This window comes from Montipora capricornis, chromosome 2 (genome assembly GCF_036669925.1).
Source record: "Montipora capricornis isolate CH-2021 chromosome 2, ASM3666992v2, whole genome shotgun sequence".
NCBI classification, from domain to species: domain Eukaryota; kingdom Metazoa; phylum Cnidaria; class Anthozoa; order Scleractinia; family Acroporidae; genus Montipora; species Montipora capricornis.
The window spans coordinates 57,681,911-57,701,910 of record NC_090884.1 but is presented as its reverse complement, the minus strand read 5'-3'; the positions used below and the strand labels follow the sequence as shown (position 1 = coordinate 57,701,910).

Here is a 20,000-nt window from a genome sequence, read left to right as displayed (position 1 = left end):
CAAGCTACGATAAGAAAACGCTAGCCCGACAAGTCATTCCACTAGCCCCGGGCTATCGGACAGCACTTTCGTCGCGCCCTGTATATAAATACGAGTGGACAGATGGAGCTGGATTAAGTGGTCTTTAACATTTATTGCTTCTCAGAGTTTCACACTTCTTGTGAACAATCATCAGGAAAAAAGCATGAAACTCTGAGGAGCAATAAAATGTTCAAGACCACTTCATCCAGTTGCATCTGTCCACTTGTATTCTGCTCTATTTTAACTATTGAGCACTCTAATAGTCCATGAGGATATCAATCTTGCAGATCGTAATATATTTATTCATGGAGGGTGGGGAGAGGAATCTGGAAAACTGAATTGTTGCCAGCGCGGTTGGTTCGGTGGTGGCCGAGTGGTTAAGGCATCCAACTCGTAATCTGGAGACCCAGGTTCAATTCCCGGCTCAATCTCATTTCCACATACAATCAGTTGTCCAGATTCCTCTCCCCATTGCAAGCATAGTTCAACAGCTCATGATCTTATCACTCGTTTGAGAAATAGGCAGACTGGTTTCCTTATCAGGCAACATGGTTTAAAGTGTACAAATTGTTATACAATAAGCTTGTTTTGAGGCCCGCGCATAGACGATGGTCAATGACATCTTGAAGACTGGAACTAAGAAAAGCAAGGCATAGCTGCCTGAGGGGACAGGCTAATTTATCTTTGGCAAGAAAATCTTTGGCATGGCAACCTCCTTATCTCTTTATGGTATAAAACCTATTCATTGAAAAAATTCACACCAAACATGTATGGTACATGACAAGGTACAAGACCTTTTTTACCAATATGGTGGTCATTTTGATTTATATAGTTTTAAATAACTGTTATGGGACACCCAGGGGGCAAATACATATTATGTTTCCACCTGGAGCTACCATTTCATAATGTCATTCAAAACAAAAGAAATCAAAATGGCAACCGTATCATGAAAAAGGTCTATTACCTTGTAAGGCACTGCACATGGATTGTATTTCAGTTGAATAATGAATAATATTGCTAATGAACTATATGTATACATTATTTGTTTTTCACTGAACTATGTACCTTTTCAATCAACTCCCTAAGCTCCAAGTCAACAACATCATCAATTGAGCAGAATTCAGGAGAAATTGATCCAGTCTCAATGTACTTGTAAACTGTAGGACTAAGGCATGGAATACTTGCATCAAGATGTATGATAAGATAAGCTACCATACTGCCAGCAAGTTGAAAGAGTCTTGATTGAATGCCATCAATTGAGTAGATTGGTAATTTCCTATCCTGTGGACCTTCAAAAAGATTGGCTGTTGATGAAAATATTGCCTGGCATAACAGGGCTCCATACTCTCTCCTCAGGCCCCCAGCATCGACACCAGGTTCACCTTCAAATGCTATTCTTGGTGTGGCTGTATAATCAAATTCTGGATTCTTGAAAGTAACAATAGATTCTTTCCAGAATTCATCTCTCTTAACAGTGATTCGCTTTACATTACCTTCAACAAGTTTTAATGAAAGTTTATGGTCCTGTAATAGTTCAGACAAAGTGGAAAACTGAGGTTTAGGAGTTGGTGATGTGGAAGTTGCACTGATGATGAATGGACTTTCTGCCATCTCTTTGTCAGACTCCAGGTCAGACTCAACATGAATGGAATTGTTGACACCTACCAAGCAATGTATACAAAATTTATGAACGAAAAGACAGGCACATCTTTTTAAACATATGTAGTAGTAACTTGAAAAAAGTGTAAGAATTTCACAGATAATTATGTGGCTAGCCTTACATATGTATGTTTCATCCCTGCCAAGGGACTCATCAGAGACCTTTCGGCTAACTCGTCAAACATCCCGTTTGAAGTCCTGCTAGCATCAAAATGATGGTTGCAATCTGGCCTTATATCACATAAGGATTCCCAATGGCATAATCAATTACGCAATTGGGAATCCTTATGTGATGTAAGGCCAGATTGCCACCATCATTTTGATGCTAGTGGGACTTCAAACGCAATGTTTGACGAGTTAGCCGAAAGGTCTCTGATGAGTCCCTTGGCAGGGATGAAACATACGTATGTAAGGCTAGCCACATAATTATCTGTGAAATATGGAGTAGTCATAGCAAATAGTCATACTGATTGAGACAATAGTTATGTGAACTCAGTTGTTCTCTTCTTGATTGTAAAGAAGGAAATGTAACAATATCATGTATAACTTTTTCATCTGTGATAAGCTTCTCAAGTTCCACCTCCCTTCCACTAGTGCAGTGCATGATGTGGTAACGATTTCATCATTCAGGAGCTTTTTTTCCTAACTTATGTCACCTTGACTTTGCTAAAGTACTGTCACCTGCTTTACAGCACAAAAGTTCATTTACTGATATCTCCAGGTCAAAGTTATTCTTGGTAAGAGTTATTAATAGATCCTCTTCAGTTTCTCCTGGAAACATTTCCCTCAGAGTTTCTACCAGGCATCCTATAACAAAATAACAGAAATTTCCTTTGCAAGTTGTAGGTATGTGTATGATCAATTTTCACTGTGAAATTTCTTACCTCTGTTTAATAAACTTGGACTTTTAAAGCTTTCACCATTGATTTCAGCAGAACCATCATGGATACAACTGTCCTCTAAAGACCCAGAACAACTTGCACCCCCTTCAGACTTGCTGTCACGTGCATGCCACTCACTCAGTGGTACTTTTTTTCCCACAGTTGAGACAGTCAATCAAAACTGCATCTGCAGATTGTAATGTTTCCTCTTAATACTAGCACAAACATGTTAGCTACATGTATTATGCAAACATTTCATAAAATATACTTCAAGCTTATAAAGTACTGACTTTTCTCATACAACCCACTTCAAGTACATGTAGTTATTTACCAACTATAGTAGTCCTTCACTTCCCAGTTCAGTTCCATGCCCAAAACATACAAGAAATCAGGAAATAATACGTGACCCTAATGTTTATTGGTCTACAACAGTATGTAAATGTATATAAAGTAAAAAAAATGCTTCTGAATGACAGCTACATGTACCCAGTAAACAGGTCTTGGGCAATATCAACAGTTCCTCTTTTAAGGGTAATAATTTCATGAGTTGAGTAAACTGCAGCTTAACAGCAAATACCTTTCCAACGATACCCCCTCCCCCACTAAGTTTAGGTGTATTTTCCCCAGCTACAAAATGCCAATCTTTTACATTACATTCCATATCATTTCAATATTCAGAGCCCAGGTGATAGAAAACAAAGCTTGACTTGACAATAATGAGCATTATTAAGAATTAGATTCGTAGCCCGCAAGGGCTAGCCAAGCCAATTAAACTGTAGGATTTGCATTTGTCCACTAGTTGGGTGTTAATTAGACTATAATAAAATTGTAAACAAAGATTCCCCGGCTAAATAACACAAAACAACAATCAAGAGAAAGAAAGTCACCTTGACTACTGGATTTCGGTCCAAATCACGTTGCAGGGGTCTAATGTAGGCCAAAGCCTGTCCCAATCCGGAGCTGTCTCTCAGAAAGGGTACAGAGTATCCACTTGCTGGGGGTATTATGGTAGTAAGGGTGGTGTTACTTCCCTGATGGCCTGTTCTCATTAGCTCAAAGCCTCCACCTTGAGAAAGCTTGGGATATTCCTCCTCTAGCTTTCTGCGAAGTTCGGGGAACTTTGTCTTTGAATGAAAACAAATCTTCTTCCGGCCTAGTCCTGCCTGTTGCAGGTCGAATTTTTCGGCTCTTGAAGGAGCTCTAACTTGTTCTTTGGAGTATAAACAGAAGAAGTCGTGTGTCCAAGTTTCCTTCGGTTGAAAGAATTTAGGCTTTACAGGATTCTTCTTGGTTGGCACCGATGATGATAAAGGCAAACTGGATTGACGGTAAGGAGCAAATAGTGTGCGGAAGTTGTGCAAAGCGTTGCTGGCTGATGCTCCAACCTGACCTGTTGCGACATGTTTGCTCGGCTGATCTGTTTTCTCACTCAGTAAAATAGTCACTTCACGGAGTAGCCGTATTGCTTTCGCACTTTTGCACTCAGAATCGCCCTCTTCATCGCCCCTTGGGCGTACTTCATCGCCGTCTAGCACGCCTCTTCCACGTTTGTGGTCCGCCATGTTTGATCTGAACAACGCACTAACACTGGTAATAATTAGAATAAATTATAGAAAGGGCGGGAAATTTCCTCGTCCCAGGACTGCCCGTCAGTTTCTTCTCGCGAGGTTCCAGTCCGCTTGCCGAACATAATTTGAGGAAGTCACATTGCGAACATAATTCCATAGAGCGGAACAAAATTCGATGTGAATAATAAAAGAAAAAAGTCATAAATCAAGAAACCTACCAACGTAGTTATCAGCCAAACAAAATTTGGGTGGTTGGTCTAAACTTCCGAACATAATTGAAAGGAGCCGAACATAATTCGATCAATCCTTGGAACATAATTCGAAAATCGATAACATAATTTAAAATGCCAAAACATAATTCGGGAACTTAACGAACAAAATTCACTACTATATCATAACAGAATTTGCATTCTAATAATGACCCTTATAACGCCTCATAACTTCCTACGACAGCGAAATCTCGACCCAGAACGATCTACTCCTGTCTCAAGGAGTGTCTCAAGGATCTCCAGATAAAAAGAATGGAATTCGCAGGTATTTTTAATAAGTTGATAGGGGTTGAATAATTTTGTCTGCAATAATATTTTACATTTTAACGTTATTTCCAGATAACAACACTGCCTCTAGATGACATAATAGTGAAAAATCTCTTCAGAACTCTCCATGATGTAGTTTGTTCAGCGTGTGGACCGAGCGGGAGGTAATAAATGCAGGGCTCAAAGTTTATTTTTGGCTTTGGGAGCACTTGTGCTACCAGGTGTGAATTTCTAGGCGCACTGCCAAAATTTTAGGCGCACAGCTAAAAATACTGGTGGCACCAAAAAATCAGAAAACTTCAGACATTGTTTAACTAATCATTTATTTGCATTATCTTTTATTTTGTGTTTGTTTCGACTTTCAGGCTCTTAATGTACGTTGGAGATAATAATACTTTTAAATTAACCTTCTCAATTTCACATAGTATTACACTTCATGGTACGTTCAAGACAACAGAAAAATATGCATTCCGAGTTCTTTTTGAACTTAACATTAACACTGTCAGTTTACTGCTCACAAGTTTCATTTAATTTTGATTTGTAAAAGTAATACACTTTTGGTTTAAAGCTGATACAGACTTAGACGTAGAACCACGTCGTTAATACAACATCAACGCGATCATTCGAAATCCGGTGAGTCCCATGAATCAGCAACTGAAATTAATTCATCTGGCCATCTTCTGTAAGCCAAGTTAGGACGCCTGTTCTCTGACCACTGCTAAACCACTTGACAACTGCTGGTGTTGGGTCAAAAGCTTCTAATTCTGGTCCTTCCATACTCCTACGGATTAGGTCTTCTGTTGTCGACACGTGGAGGCTGCTTCTTACATCAGACGTGTCAGCGGAGTCTTCGCAAAACCGAAAGGGGCTGGGATGGAAGGTAGACATTGAGCTACGAGTGACGCTACGAGAGTTCGGAAAAAACTCTTCCACAGGCGTAGAGGGAGGCTGAGTTCGCTGATAAACAGTATTTAAGTCTAAACACCCATTTCAAATAGCGCTGATAAACAGTATTTAAGTCTAAGAACCCATTTTAAAACGGGTAGCTTTCAATTGGTTAATTGGTTAGCTTTCTATGAGTTCTTAGACTTAAACTCAGCCTCCCTCTACGCCCGTGGGAAAGTGTCACCCTACGAGTTCGGAGAAACCACAGGGGAAAACGACAAATAAGACACACGCTGATGCAAGGAAAATGATGTAACTTTATTCTTTGGATCCTGATTGTGTCATGCCTACGATTGAATTTATTATTTCAAGCTTCCGTTTCGTGTCTGACTAGTTGAAGTACATAAGGATGGTCAGGCAAGAAAGCAGAGTTCAGTGGCGATGAGCTCGGTCGCATTAAACTCCAGGATTTTTAGACACGCAGGTGCGACCACACATGATTTTTTAGGTCGCAAACTTTGAGCCCTGAAATGCAGAACAAATGGTACTTTTCAGTTAATCATCCCTCCAAATGATGATGATGACGATCACGACATTGATGATGGTACTACTGGCAGTGCTATTAGTCCATATTTGATCTGCCCCTACACTTCACGAGCAGTGTTTGGGTTCTTTTGTGTCCCACAATGTTGATTTAAACAGGGAGGTTTTTGAAACAGGGCCTATGGTCTTTAGTCCTCGTCTGAGAAGACTAAAAGTCTAACCATTTGCAAACAAAATTACAAAAGCAGTACTTTCTGCCCCAAGACCCTGAGTAGTTTGACCAGGGATTTGAACCCGCAATGTCCCGCATGTATTCATTTAGCTCAATGAATGCTCAACCAACTGAGCCACTACATGTACATTTCAACGTGGGAATTTGTTTGAATTAGTAGCCAAATTTCTTTTCTTGACAAGAAAACTCCATAATTCGGAGATGAATTACGAGTGCCTAGTTAGTAAAGCGGTTTTTTTATGTGATACGGTGGAAAAATGCCGACCCAGCAAAACTATTTAATGGTCGTGTGAAGTTGGTGGCGGAATGGAGCAGAGTACCTGCTGGTCTATCGCCGGTAGCTGCCTTCCATTGAAACCTCTCCTTTGGAAAAAATTGTAGCTCTGCTTTCTTAAGAGGACACTTTCATATGAGCAGTACTAAACATCAAAACAGTGAAATAAAGCACCACAACACCATGAATGACCCCACCATACATTGAATACTAACCAACAAAGGTTCTTTTTGAGATTAAACATCGTTTTAGGCCTAAAAGGTTATTGTTCCTAAACTCAGTCTTAATCTGAATCCTAATCTTAATCTCAATGAATAAGGACCAATAACGCTTTATGCCTAATTAGGCCTAAATCGACATTTAATCTCAAATCCAACCTTTGACGGTTAGTATTCAGTGTATGGTGAGATCGTACATGGTGTTTTAGTGTTTTGTTTCCCTGTTTCACTGTTTCGTGGTTCAGTAATGCCCCTTTCACATTGCTTAATTTTGCCTTGTGTGGGATGCATATTTTTCACACTAGAAGTAGGTTGGTTGGCTGCTTTCTGGCGTAAAAAATCCTTGAGTATTTCACAAAGTTTGTTTTTGATAAATAGGGTGTTAAAGTTCTTTCAGTCGTCTTCTGGTGGCCATGTGACTGTGACATCAACATCAAGTAGGATTTTTCACAGCCTGTCTGGCTTGTCACATCCCATACTGAGGCTGATCCTCTCAGCTGTTAGAGGGCACCTTGATAATTACAGTGATGGTGGCTTACAAACAACAGTTCTTCTTTTGAGGTACACTCTAATTTACATACCCTGCATCATTATTTATTTTCCCTCACTGAGAGTCAAGGTAGAGTAAGCAAAGTTTTAAACTCAATGAAATCTGAATTGTGAGGATCAGAAAGTTTCCCAACATTTTCTTACCATTTTGCTTGTTTGGAAATAGACCCCATCGTAAATTGCTCCATAGTCTTCAATGCAAACGTTTTTAAGACTTTGTGCCCCACTCCCCCCCCTCCCCCCCCAAATCACAAATGTGGAGAAGGAGAGATTGTTTTAAGAATGTTTACTTTGAAGGCTAACTTGCTTTGAATCATGGGCTGACCTGTTATGTGCATTGTGGTTAGTCATTGCCAGCATTGTTGAGAAATATTGTCCTCTTTTGAAAGTGAATTCCCATAGTGAAAGACAATTTGCTGGTTTTCTTTCAGTCTGGTTCAGAGCTCCCTGGATTTGCTAATTCCAAGAGCATTAGTCCCTCAACTCTATTATGGTATTAAACAAATTATTCATTTTAAGCCTCCAACAAGTCATAGAACCATGAAAACTATTACCAATAGTAATGTCATAACTGAGCGTCATACGATTGCCGATATGTTCAATACATTTTTTGCTAATATTGTAAAGTACCTTGCTGGCTCAATACCAAATGTTGACATGTCTCCTTTAGAGTATTTAAAAACTTCTCTCTGTAATAGCTTTTTTATTTCTCCTATAACAGCAGAAGAAATTGAAAATGACATTACCAAAATTAATTGAAATCTAGCAAAGCCACTGGTCCTTTTAGTATCCCTGTCACCATAATTTTCTCAAACTGTTATATCTAAGCCTTTAGAGGTTTTTAGAGGTTTTGTTCAATGCTTCCTTTGAGACTGGTATAGTGCCAGATAGTTTTAAATTAGCAAATGTAATTCCAGTCTATAAAAAGGGATCCCAGAACTGTTTATCCAATTATCAACCAATTTCCTTGTTGTCTGTTTTTAATACATTGCTTGAAAAGCTAATGTGTAATAGGTTAGTTGATTTCCTTGAAAAGAAAAAAGTATTCTTTGATAATCAATTTGGTTTTAGGGCTAAGCATTCCACTGATTATGCTATCCTTAGTATTGTTGATAATATTCAAAGGGAAATTGATGAGAGGGATTTTTCTTGTGGTATATTTTTAGATTTCAGTAAGGGATTTGATACCCTAAATCATGAGATATTGTTAAAAAAAAAATTGAGTTCTATGGCATCCGTGGGATGGCAAATCAGTGGTTTACCTCATATCTTGCAAATGGTCTGCAAACAGTTACTGTAAATGGAGTAACTTCTACTCCTGTTAATATTACATGTGGCGTTCCTCAGGGGTCAGTCCTTGGGCCAATCCTTTTCTTGTTATATATTAATGACTTTCACCATTGTTCTAAAGTTTTTGATTTTCATTTATTTGCTGACGACACTAATTTATTCTGCAAACATAAAAATCTCACCTCTCTACAGGCAAGTATGAACAATGAACTCTCTAATGTGAATTCCTGGCTTTGTGCTAATAAACTTTCTCTTAATATAGAAAAAACTAGTTTTGTAATTTTTCATCCTCCTCAAAGGAAATTAACATTCAACTTCCACCTAACTCTAAATGCGAAGCAGTTGCAACAGGAATCTTGTATTAAATACCTAGGAATCGTAATTGATTCAAATTTATCCTTGAAACCTCAAATCGCATGTACTGTAAAGAAAATTAAAGAAGTGTAGGCTTCTTGTCTAAGCTTCGCCATTATGTTAATATTGATATTCTTACTAATCTCTATTATTCTTTAATCTACCCATTTCTGACCTATGGTATAATTATCCTGGGTAATACATACTCAACTACACTTCAGCCTTTATATATTTTACAGAAAAAAGCAGTTCGATATATGACTTTTTCTACAATTTGATGAGCATTCAACTCCACTGTTTAGATTATTAGAAATTATGAATCTTTCTGATCTTGTTACATTTCATATTACACTTTTTATGCATAAATTTCATAATAACTCATTGCCTTCGAATTTTGATACCTTCTTCAATTCAGTGCTTAATATTCATAACTACAATACACGAAGTGCAGCAAATCAATATTATTACCTGCCTCGAGCTAGAACAAACTATGGAATATTTAATATTCGCTTTCAAGGACCAAAGGTATGGAACTCTCTTGGGAAAGATATAAAGTCAACTCCTTTTAGTAAATAAAAAAAAACTGAAAAATGAATTGCTGTGCCAATAGTAATTTCACTCTGGTTTCTGTTTTCCCTAGGGTAATTAGTTTCTTCTCAGTTTATTCTGTGATTTATTTGCTGCCTTAAATTTGATTTTTCGTTTATTATATTCAGGATTCCATCCTAGTTTATCTGTCCTTCTCCCCATGGCTTGTAAATTTTGTTTGTCCTTTTTATAGTTATCTATAGTTCAATGTGTGTGTGTGTGTGTGCATCATTCTGACCCTTATGTTGTAATTTATTCTATGTAATTTGGTTTCCTAGCCTTGTTACTTTTCTAGTTATTTTAGGAAGCCAACACCCCATTTAGCATTGATTCTTACTTCATGTACATTAATTTTTTTCAAGTATAAGGGGTCAATAAAAGTTGTTGTTGTTGTTGTTGTTGTAAATTATTACTGACACTCACATCATTTTTGGCCATTGTTAATTAATCAATTATTATCAGGCTCTGAATAATTGTTGACATTGGTAACACCGCTGATTTCATAACCTGAAATAATGTCATTATAATAATCTAACAGAAGTGCCGAAACATAGTGTCTTCCATCTAGATGTCCAATATTCACAGTAGTTCTCTTTTGCCCGCTTATAGGACTGATAACAGTTACTGGTGCCCACCCCTCAATGGATTCATTTATACGTATAGTAACATTTAATACATTGCAAACTGCTTGCACAATAAGTGCATTACACCATGTATGTTGCTGTGACAACAAACGCACAATTGCTCTGTAATGGGTCCAATAAATGTTTGACGGTTGTTTCTGATAGATTCAACTCCAGCAGCATGCACATTCATGTGATACGAAGGATCATTGTATAACTGGTGGGCAACAGAAGAAAAGAAGCCTTAACCATCTGAGGTACACTCTAGTGCCTTCAATCCTTTTTGTGCTAATCGAAACTGCAACAGTGCTACAGAAGGATTTCTCAGTATTGTATGTGCTGAATGTGTACTCGTTCTATGAGCAACAGGGCCTGGGTTCGATTCAATGTCTCCTGATATCAATAGCTTTTCTCTTGATAGACAATAATTCTCATTTTGCTAGTTCAATTTTGTAGAATGCGTAGTCGCAGATTTATCTTGAATACACAATAGAACTGAAAAGTCTTTTTTTTGTTTAGCAGTTCTGCGGATAATAAGATAAAAATGACGATTAGAATCTCCTACTCTCGAAGATTTGTTACGTCTGAGTTGCGGTCTATGTATCAAGAGATATAATATTTTCCAAAAGCAAGAGATAAACACTTTTATGAACGTTACACTGTACTGGTGAAAACATACTATTAAACTAGTTTTAAAAACTTATACACAGTACATATAGAAAGTTGAGCGGCGTACGAGCTTTCGGCTCCTTCTCGGAGGCTTGTTCCCATATAAATGAAAAACAAGAATTGTGAACCGGTAAACTGTTGACGGTCACGTGATTTAGCAACACGTGACCGCAACAGATTGTCCCAGATGTGGGGGAGAGCAGGTATCTTCCAGTGTCACGGTTCAAGTCCGGCCTATGAACCCGGATATACATGTAAACACCATCGCATCATTCCAGTTAGCCTAAAACTATCGACCACGGTGAAAGGGGGCAAGGCAGAGAAGATCATCAACACAACAGAAAAGGCCCTACTGAACGTCCGTGTAAGCCAAATCCATGGAACATTGACATCACTTGAGACAAAGAAAATTCGCGCGAAGCAAAACATCGCAGAAATCTTGCATAACAACGAGTCGCTCAAATCCCAGGTGTACGCCTTCACTGAACAAGCTCAACAAAAGGAACACGAAATTTGCAAGTGTAGACAGATAAAGAAATTCCACACGTTACAACAGAAAACAACAAACCATCGAAGGGACAAAAGAACGCAAACTCCTATTGTTCAAGATCATTGCTGTTCAAAGTGGGTGAAGAATTTTTCCAACCGAGATTTAAATGCCACTGGAACGCGCTTGCTTTCAAAGGGACTCAATTTTGCGGTCGCCTCTAAAAAAAATACCGGCTGTTGAATCAGCTTGCCTCAAATTGAATAAAAGTGATGCTGATGACCTGCGTTCCAGTGTAAACAATATCTTAAAAAAACAACGCAGTCCGAACACACAATCCAATCCATCAAAGGAAGAACAACGAGCCTTACAAGAACTCCACAAAGACAGAAATATCAAGATATTACCAGCAGACAAGGGCCACTGCACAGTCTTACTGAATACAGATGACTATAAGAACAAGTGCAAAACCATGCTGAATGACGAACAAACGTACATGAGACTCAAGCGGGACCCAACACCAATATACAAGAAAGAACGGGTTTCAGCCCTCCAAGAACTGAAAGAAAAAGGCGCTACTGATACTAAGCTGTACCGAAAATTATACCCAACAACAGTTGCCCCTCCGAGACTTTATGGACTACCCAAGATACACAAAGAAGGTGTCCCACTACGCCCAATTGTGAGCACTGTCAACACCATCACATACCAGTGTGCAACATACCTTGCAGATCTAATCACACCCGTGGTGGGTCAGTCTGGCAGTTATGTGAGAAATTTTCAGCATTTTGCTGAAAAGATGAGGGAAAGTCATGTGGATGACACAGAACAGCTTCGATCCTATGACGTCAAGTCCCTGTTCACCAGTGTACCGGTTGATAAGGCAATTGAATTAGTGGAGAAGAAACTACGACAGGATCCCACCTTGACAGACCGCACAAATATGAATCCATCTGACATCGCAAAGCTCCTCACCATCTGTCTCAACTGCACTTATTTTGTGTTTGATGGTCAGTTCTACCGCCAGATTCACGGAGCACCGATGGGGTCACCAGTCTCACCACTGGTCTGCAATTTATACATGGAAGCCTTTGAGGAATCAGCTATTTTGACCGCACCCATCCCACCTGGGTGGTGGCTCAGATATGTGGATGACACTAACTGCAAGATAACTTCAAGTTATTCCGATGAATTTACACAGCACCTGAACAGCGTCGATCCTAACATACAGCTCACGACGGAAACAGAGTCTAATGGAGAATTAGCGTTTCTCGACACGTGTACTGTACGGCAGGATGATGGCTCACTGAGAATCAAAGTGTATAGGAAACCTACCCACACGGACCAATACCTCAACTGGGAGTCAAATCACCCACTGGAGCATAAGATGAGCGTTGTCCGTATCCTGTTTCACAGGGCCAACACAGTTCAAAACCACCCTGAGGACACCGAGGCGGAGCTAGAACATGTCAAGGCAGCCCTCAAAGATTGTGGATACCCGGAATGGGCATTACAGGACTCAGACAGCACTAACAAATCTCAAAAAAGCCAACACCATCTACCTATTAGACGAACCGCCATCGTCATCCCATACGTCAAAGGGCTGTCCGAGGAGTCACGACGCACATTGAAACAACATGGGGTGGATACTATATTTAAACCACAGAATACCCTCAGACAACGGTTGTCGTTTCCGAAAGACCCACAGATACAAGAAGACACTTGTGGCACTATTTATCGGGTTACGTGCCAAGGGGTGGACTGTGGCAGCTCGTATGTGGGAGAGACCGAGTGGACTTTGAAATCGAGGTTCGCGGAGCATCTTAGACCAAGCAGCGCTTCGTCTGAAGTCTCAGAGCACATACACAGGGACTACCCTGGACATAAGGTTGAAGTAGAGGTGTTAGCCCATGAAGATCGTTGTATAGAGCGGGGCATCAAAGAGGCCATCTATATCCGGGTTCATAGGCCGGACTTGAACCGTGACACTGGAAGATACCTGCTCTCCCCCACATCTGGGACAATCTGTTGCGGTCACGTGTTGCTAAATCACGTGACCGTCAACAGTTTACCGGTTCACAATTCTTGTTTTTCATTTATATGGGAACAAGCCTCCGAGAAGGAGCCGAAAGCTCGTACGCCGCTCAACTTTCTATATGTACTGTGTATAAGTTTTTAAAACTAGTTTAATAGCAAGAGATAAACACTTTCTCAACTCAGACGAGCTCGGTACGTCCTTATTTAAATAATGCACCATACACTTTCTAATTACCTTGTCTTTCTGAAACAAGCTCGACGTTTTCTTGTAAGGAATTAATCCTGGAAGGTTCTCTGTCCCGGGGAGCATGTACTGCCTCAGCCCTTGCTCTATCGCAGGAGATTGGTACGGATTTCTCATCAGTTTTCGTAACATAATCAGTGACCGAGTCTTTCGGCAGTTCCTCATTATGGTCCACCACACAAGTACTAGTGTCTGGAAGCATGAATTGCTTGGTTGCCTCACTGTTTTTTATGTCACGGATGTTGTTCAAGTTGTATTCAGGTGGCTTTGATGACTCCATAGCTTGCAAAAATTCGTGATAGCTTTGATAAACATTGGTATACTTTGATAGCTTCGATGTTACTCTCCAAATAGCAGTCACCTTCCAAATGGAATTTATTTATACCCCGTGAGCTTAGGGGATGAACAAGCACTGTCTTTAAAAATACCGTAATTGTAGTCAGGCATGATAAACAGAATTAAAAAACTTGTTGTCACTGACTAAACAACTTATGTAAAAAGGACGTTTCGGTCAAGATACTATGACCTTCTTCAGCATAAAATGGCTTACGAATACAAAATGAGTCCTTAAAAAGCCGTAGAAACGTCACTAGGGATTGCCAAAGGCCTTATAAATGTCCGGAATGTAAACGTGTTCACTTAAAGTGCCCATAACCTAAAAAGTTTTATTTTTCTATTTGAAAGTCCATATTAAAAAATGAACTTTGGCGAAAGAATTTTTCAATTCCAGAGAGGCGAATTTTCTACGATTTTTTCAATCCTACTTTTGTTTGGTACACCCCATCCGCTGGTCAGGACCTCACGGGCTCGCTGTGACGAAGATTAAGGAATGCTTGTTGGCGTGGGTCTTGTCTTTTCTTACTAATCAACGCCAAGGTATCGCTCAGCGATCGTTTTTGGTATTTTTCAGTAAACAATTAAATCAATCATGCCTATATTTATCATCAAGGAAAGTGCCTCTGAATCTGGAAGTGAATAAACTGGCGATTTAAAAAAAAGAATTTGAGGCGAGTAGTTGCCGGTCTCGACGAGTGAGCCAGCGCTAGCACTGAAACTCAGAACTACACGGAACCCTAAGTGGAAGAACCATTAGCAGACGAGGAATGGCTACAAATTTACAGAAATGAACAAGAGGATAAGGAAGGTCTCGCGAGGGAATTAAAGTCAACGCTTATGTCTGTTCCTGTAAGCGAATCTCATCCGCCTTCAGCGATCTTTTTGCTTTGCTGTCCATACAATACTGAAAGTCATACTCTTTGAAGTGAATCTAGCACAGTGAAGAAGTTTTACCGGGCTTCTTTTTACCAAGACAAAATCTGCAGCCATTTTTCCTTCTTTTTGGAGGTATTGCCTTTTGCGAGTCGAAGGATTCCTACGTATACATATTCTTTTTTTAGTATCAGCTGTGTTGTTACATCGAGTGGTTACGCATCTTTTAGGCATTTTCAAGGGAATTATTCCTTACTATACTGTTTATATCGCTATTCCTTTTTCACTTGAAGTCACGTGTTCCTTAATCTACGTCACAGCAGTATTGTGACCGGGAAGAATCGATAGAAGACTAAGGCGAATGGTGAGCCAAAATGGCGGCAAATTTGAACGTTTTCTAATTCATTTTCAAATTGCATTTTGGGAAAATAGCAATTGTTTTTTTGCAAAACATCTATGAGATATGTGTAGATTCAGATGGCTAAGTGAGAAAAATTAGGTTATCGGCACTTTAATGGAATTAGGTTCGCAAATTGAATGCCACGCTTGTAAAAATAATCTTTTCCCCATTGGGGACAACGGTCAATGACCTTGAAGTCGTTAAGGTCAAAATCATGATTATTCTCTACGCAATGTTGGTTTAATAAAGAATTCTTATCTCCTGTAAAAATCGCTCTTTGGTGTTCTCTTGATCTTAAGGCCCTTGATCAACAGGAGTCATCTATAAAATTAATTGTAAAAACTGTGACAAAGTTTATATAGGTCAAACATCAAGGGCCTTAAGATCTAGAACAAGAGAACACAAAAGAGCGATTTTTACAGGAGATAAGAACTCTTTATTAACCCAACATTGCGTAGAGAATAATCACGATTTTGACCTTGACGACATCAAGGTCAATGACCGTTGTCCACAATGGGGAAAAAGATTATTTTTAGAAGCGTGGCATTGAATTCGCGAACCTAATTCCATTAATGAACACGTTTATATTCCGAACATTTACAAGGCCCTTGGCAATCCCAAGTGACGTTTCTACGGCTTTTTAAGGACTCATTTTGTATTCGTAAGCCATTTTATGCTGAAGTCACACATTTCTAAGCTGTGCTGTGATTATCCATCCTGATTGGCTTATTAGATCGAACTGGAGTGAGACATTTGCATAAAGAACCTCACCAAAACTCGTGGATATATCCACGAGTAAAAACGAACTATAAAAGCAAACATGAGAATGCCTGTCTAAAGAGATGTATTTTAAGAAGTGTTTTGAAACAATTAAGGTCATTTACTGCTCTTGTATTTGATGAAAATCTGTTCCAAAGTTTAGGAGTAGATGCCATAAATGATCTATCACCTGAATTTTATTTAGTTATGGTCCTGGGTGGCAATAATTGTTGTTCAGACTGAGATCGCAACATCATCTGTCCGAATCGTTGCTTAACGTTAATTAGATCCGTAATGTACTGAGGTGCCAGCCCATAAATAGCCTTGAACGCTAAAATAAGTAATTTAAATTCAATTCTAAAACAGACATACGACGCGATCCACTCTAACGCATATCCACGTATCCCAAAACTCAATCTAAGGCGATTTAATAGTACTTGATGGTCTATAGTGCCGAACGCGGCACTGAGATCGAGTAATACAAGTAGAGTTACTTGCTGACAGTCCATGTTCATCAAGATGTCATTCTGAACTTTTATTAATGCTGTCTCGGTACTGTGCGATTTTCTGTAGGCAGATTGTAGTACGGGAAATAAAGCGTGGTCCAACATGTGAGTTTGTAGCTGATCAAAGACGGCGCATTCAGTCAATTTTGATATAACCTGTAAGTTACTAATAGGTCTAAGGTTGGAGAACTCAGATGTCAGGCTAGGGGTCTTCAGAATAGGAGTCACAATTGCTCCCTGCCGGTTTAAAGGGGTAGTGGCCATGGAGAAGGGAAGAGTTAACAATCGTGGTTATGACGGGAAGAAGATCGTCAAGACACGAGACGACTAGCGGAGTAGGCATTGGATCCAAGGCGCAGGAATTCTTTGCAGATGACTGAATGAGTTTACAAATGGCAGCTTCTGTTAAAGATTTAAAAGACGACAAAACTTTTTGAAGGCCGATTTCAAAATCCTCAGGCACTGTCTTTCAAGCACGATAAGCTCAAAAATTGTTTATAATCAACTTTTCCACTATCTAGATGTTAACAAATTGCTACTGGGTTGCCAATCAGGGTTCCGTTCTCTACATAGTACGCTCACGGCTTTGCTTGAGGCAACAAATGCTTGGTCAGTAAACATCGACAATGGCCTTTTAAATGGCGTTGTCTTTATTGACCTTACTAAGGCATTCGATACCATCGATCATGAGATCATCTTGCGTAAGATGTCATATTTGGGTGTCGATCAGGCGGCCATAAAATGGTTCTCGTCGTACTTAAGTGACCGAACCCAAAGATGTAATGTCAGTGGCAAACTATCATCTGCTCGTACCCTCAGTTGCGGCGTGCCGCAGGGTAGCATATTGGGTCCTTTGCTATTTTTAATTTACATTAATGATCTTCCCAACTCCCTGCGGGGCGCCGTACCAAGAATGTTTGCCGATCACACCAACCTTACGTTATCTGCTAAAACGTTAACAAAACTTAAGCTAGCTCTAACCCCTGAATTAAATAACCTTAGCAGTTGGCTGAAAGCTAACAAGCTCAGTCTAAATGTTGCTAAAACTGAGCTAATGATTATTGGATCAAGACAAACGCTATCTGCCCAATGTGGCGATGTAGTAATCAGAATTGATGACCAAATTATCAAGAGAGTCGTTCATACCAAATCCTTGGGTCTTACCATAGATGCTCACCTCTCTTGGGGTAAACACGTTGAAGAGATTTGCAAGAAAGTCTCTTCAGCTATAGGCGCCCTAAAACGTGTGCGGCCGTTTATATCCAAAGAAACTGCAATTCTAATTTATAACACCTTAATTATGCCTCATTTTGATTACTGCAGCCCCGTCTGGGACTGTTTGAGTGGTTACTTGAGTGATAAGCTCCAAAAATTACAGAATCGCGCAGCCAGAGTTATTACTAAATCACCCTTTGATGCGAGCTCAAACCACCTTCTTTCCACCCTCAGCTGGGAGAGGCTATCTCTTCGCCGAAAGAAACAAAAAGCCTTAATGATGTATAAAACCATGAATGACCTTGCTCCGGATTATCTACAAAGTCTCTTCTCTCAGCGTCACTCTGCTTACAACTTAAGAAACTCTGAGGGAAGGCTGACCCTGTCCAAACCAAGCACCAATTATTTGAAACGAAGCTTCTCTTACAGCGGGGCCATGCTATGGAATAACTTGCCCAAAAACTTAAAAAATGCTGCATCCGTTGAGCATTTTAAGCGAAATATCAAGAAGGTAGCTGATATATCGGATTCCCACACGGCAATCATGTAAAGCAGTTGTAATTAGTTTTAGTTTTTAACTTAAGCTTAACTGATGATTTTCCGTGTTTAAAATAAAGATTTACATACATACATACATACTGTTAGAGGGATTGTATCGATCTTACCCACAAAAAAGTCAGCAATGTCGTTGACGGGGATACTTTTGTCAGAATAATTAGGGAAGCATAGCTCCTCCTTCATAGACAAAAGTTTCTCTGCTGCCCTGAACAATTTCCCCTGGTCAGCACTATTCTCAGAGATAAAGTCAGCGTAAAAGGTCTTCCTAGCAGTATTCATGAGATATGTTGTACGATTTCTCTGAGATTTAAATGCAATAAAGTCCTCGTGTGAACCCGTCCTTCTCATATCATTCATATAATATATCTTTATTTACCCTCGGATTTTTTAGAGTTTTTTGGTGTAGCTAATATCTCCGAGCATTTACCCCCCCCCCCCCCCCAACCATGATACACCATAGAAGACAGACCACAACACCGGGAACTACATGCCCCACTCTTTGCAACAAGTGTGCGGGTTCTTTTACGTCCCACAGGATTATGAACATTGAAGGGTTTTGAGACGGGACCTCCGGCTTATCGTCCTTATCCGAGAAGACTAGAGAGTCTAACCATTTGCAGATGTAATTACAAAGGCAGCACTTTCTCCTCAGTTATTTAAAGACCCTGAGTGTTGGTCCGGCCGGAGGTGAACTCACGACCTCCCGCGTGACAGCCCGGTGCTCAACCAACTGAGCCACCGGTGCGCGGTTCGGTTCTCCACTTTTTTTCAGCTTTCCTCCGAAGTCGCTTGGCTGCACCGATTTCAGCCGTATACCTGGGCACTGAAGGACGTTTCCTAACGGTCTTAGACCTCAGCGGGGCATGATGATTGAGCAGTTTAGATAGTGTACTGTTGTAATCAGCGACAAGCTTGTACAAGTCTTTAGTCGATGTTATAAAATAGCCATCTGGAAGGCGTTGACATAGTGAGGTTTCGGAAAGGTCTTTTTTGTCAATCTGTCTCAGCTTTCTACAATTGATCACTTTGGCCGTTGAATAGGATATACGGGATGCTAGGTTGCACACAAGTGAGGTATGATCCGAGACAAAGAAATCGGTCACAAGTGGAGCTTTGAGCAAGTTATCAGAGTACCAGGATATTATAAGATCTAATGTGTGGCCGAGAACATGTGTAGGCTGCTTTACGTGTTGCTGAAGTCCAAAAGACTCAAGAACATCCAAGAATGTCACAGCATCAACATTTCTGATGTCATCGACGTAGATATTGAAATCACCAGCAATTAAAATCTGTTCCTTTGAAAGCACAAACGATTCAAGGTAATCAGAAAATTCCTTGAGGAAAACACTGACTGTAACCTTATGCTCGGTAGAATAAGTTGGACGGTACACAATTAGTTAACGCAAACTACAGCCCAGGCAACTAACAAGCCATTCGGTGAATTCAAAAGAATCCTTTCCACCTGCATCAACCATCTTGACATGCAAAGAATCACGGAAAATTAAGCTAGTACCACCACCGCGATAACCAGCTCGAGGGTGGTCGATGAAATTGTCACCCGCAGGGCAGAATTCTGCTTTAACTGAAGCATCTTTGTCAGTAAGCCAGGTTTCCGTGATAGCGTAAAGATCGGCACTGCAATCCCGTATGTAATCCAGGAGTAAAGCTGTTTTATTTTTCACCGATCTAGCATTT

General features: G+C 39.9%; 2 protein-coding genes across 2 annotated transcripts in view; one reads left to right on the top strand and one right to left on the bottom strand.

Annotated features, from left to right (window-relative positions):
- The window catches only part of LOC138037562 (uncharacterized), an 8,528-nt gene extending 4,405 nt beyond the window's left edge, over positions 1-4,123 (bottom strand). Inside the window, exons 1-4 of the mRNA XM_068883468.1 lie at positions 3,478-4,123; positions 2,565-2,708; positions 2,362-2,487; positions 1,087-1,682 (exon numbers count right to left, since the gene is read on the bottom strand). Coding sequence (XP_068739569.1) covers positions 1,087-1,682; positions 2,362-2,487; positions 2,565-2,708; positions 3,478-4,123 — 1,512 coding nt within the window. The remainder of the gene's footprint in view (positions 1-1,086; positions 1,683-2,361; positions 2,488-2,564; positions 2,709-3,477) is intronic.
- A 7,423-nt stretch (positions 4,124-11,546) lies between these two features.
- Positions 11,547-13,556, top strand: LOC138037561 (uncharacterized). The gene has a single exon (XM_068883467.1). The coding sequence runs from the start codon at positions 11,547-11,549 to the stop codon at positions 13,554-13,556; it is 2,010 nt and encodes a 669-aa protein (XP_068739568.1).
- Positions 13,557-20,000: the final 6,444 nt, after the last annotated feature.

Excerpts from the sequence above, each read along its gene's own strand:
- LOC138037561 (XM_068883467.1), top strand. The coding sequence starts at position 11,547 with ATGCCACTGGAACGCGCTTGCTTTCAAAGGGACTCAATTTTGCGGTCG.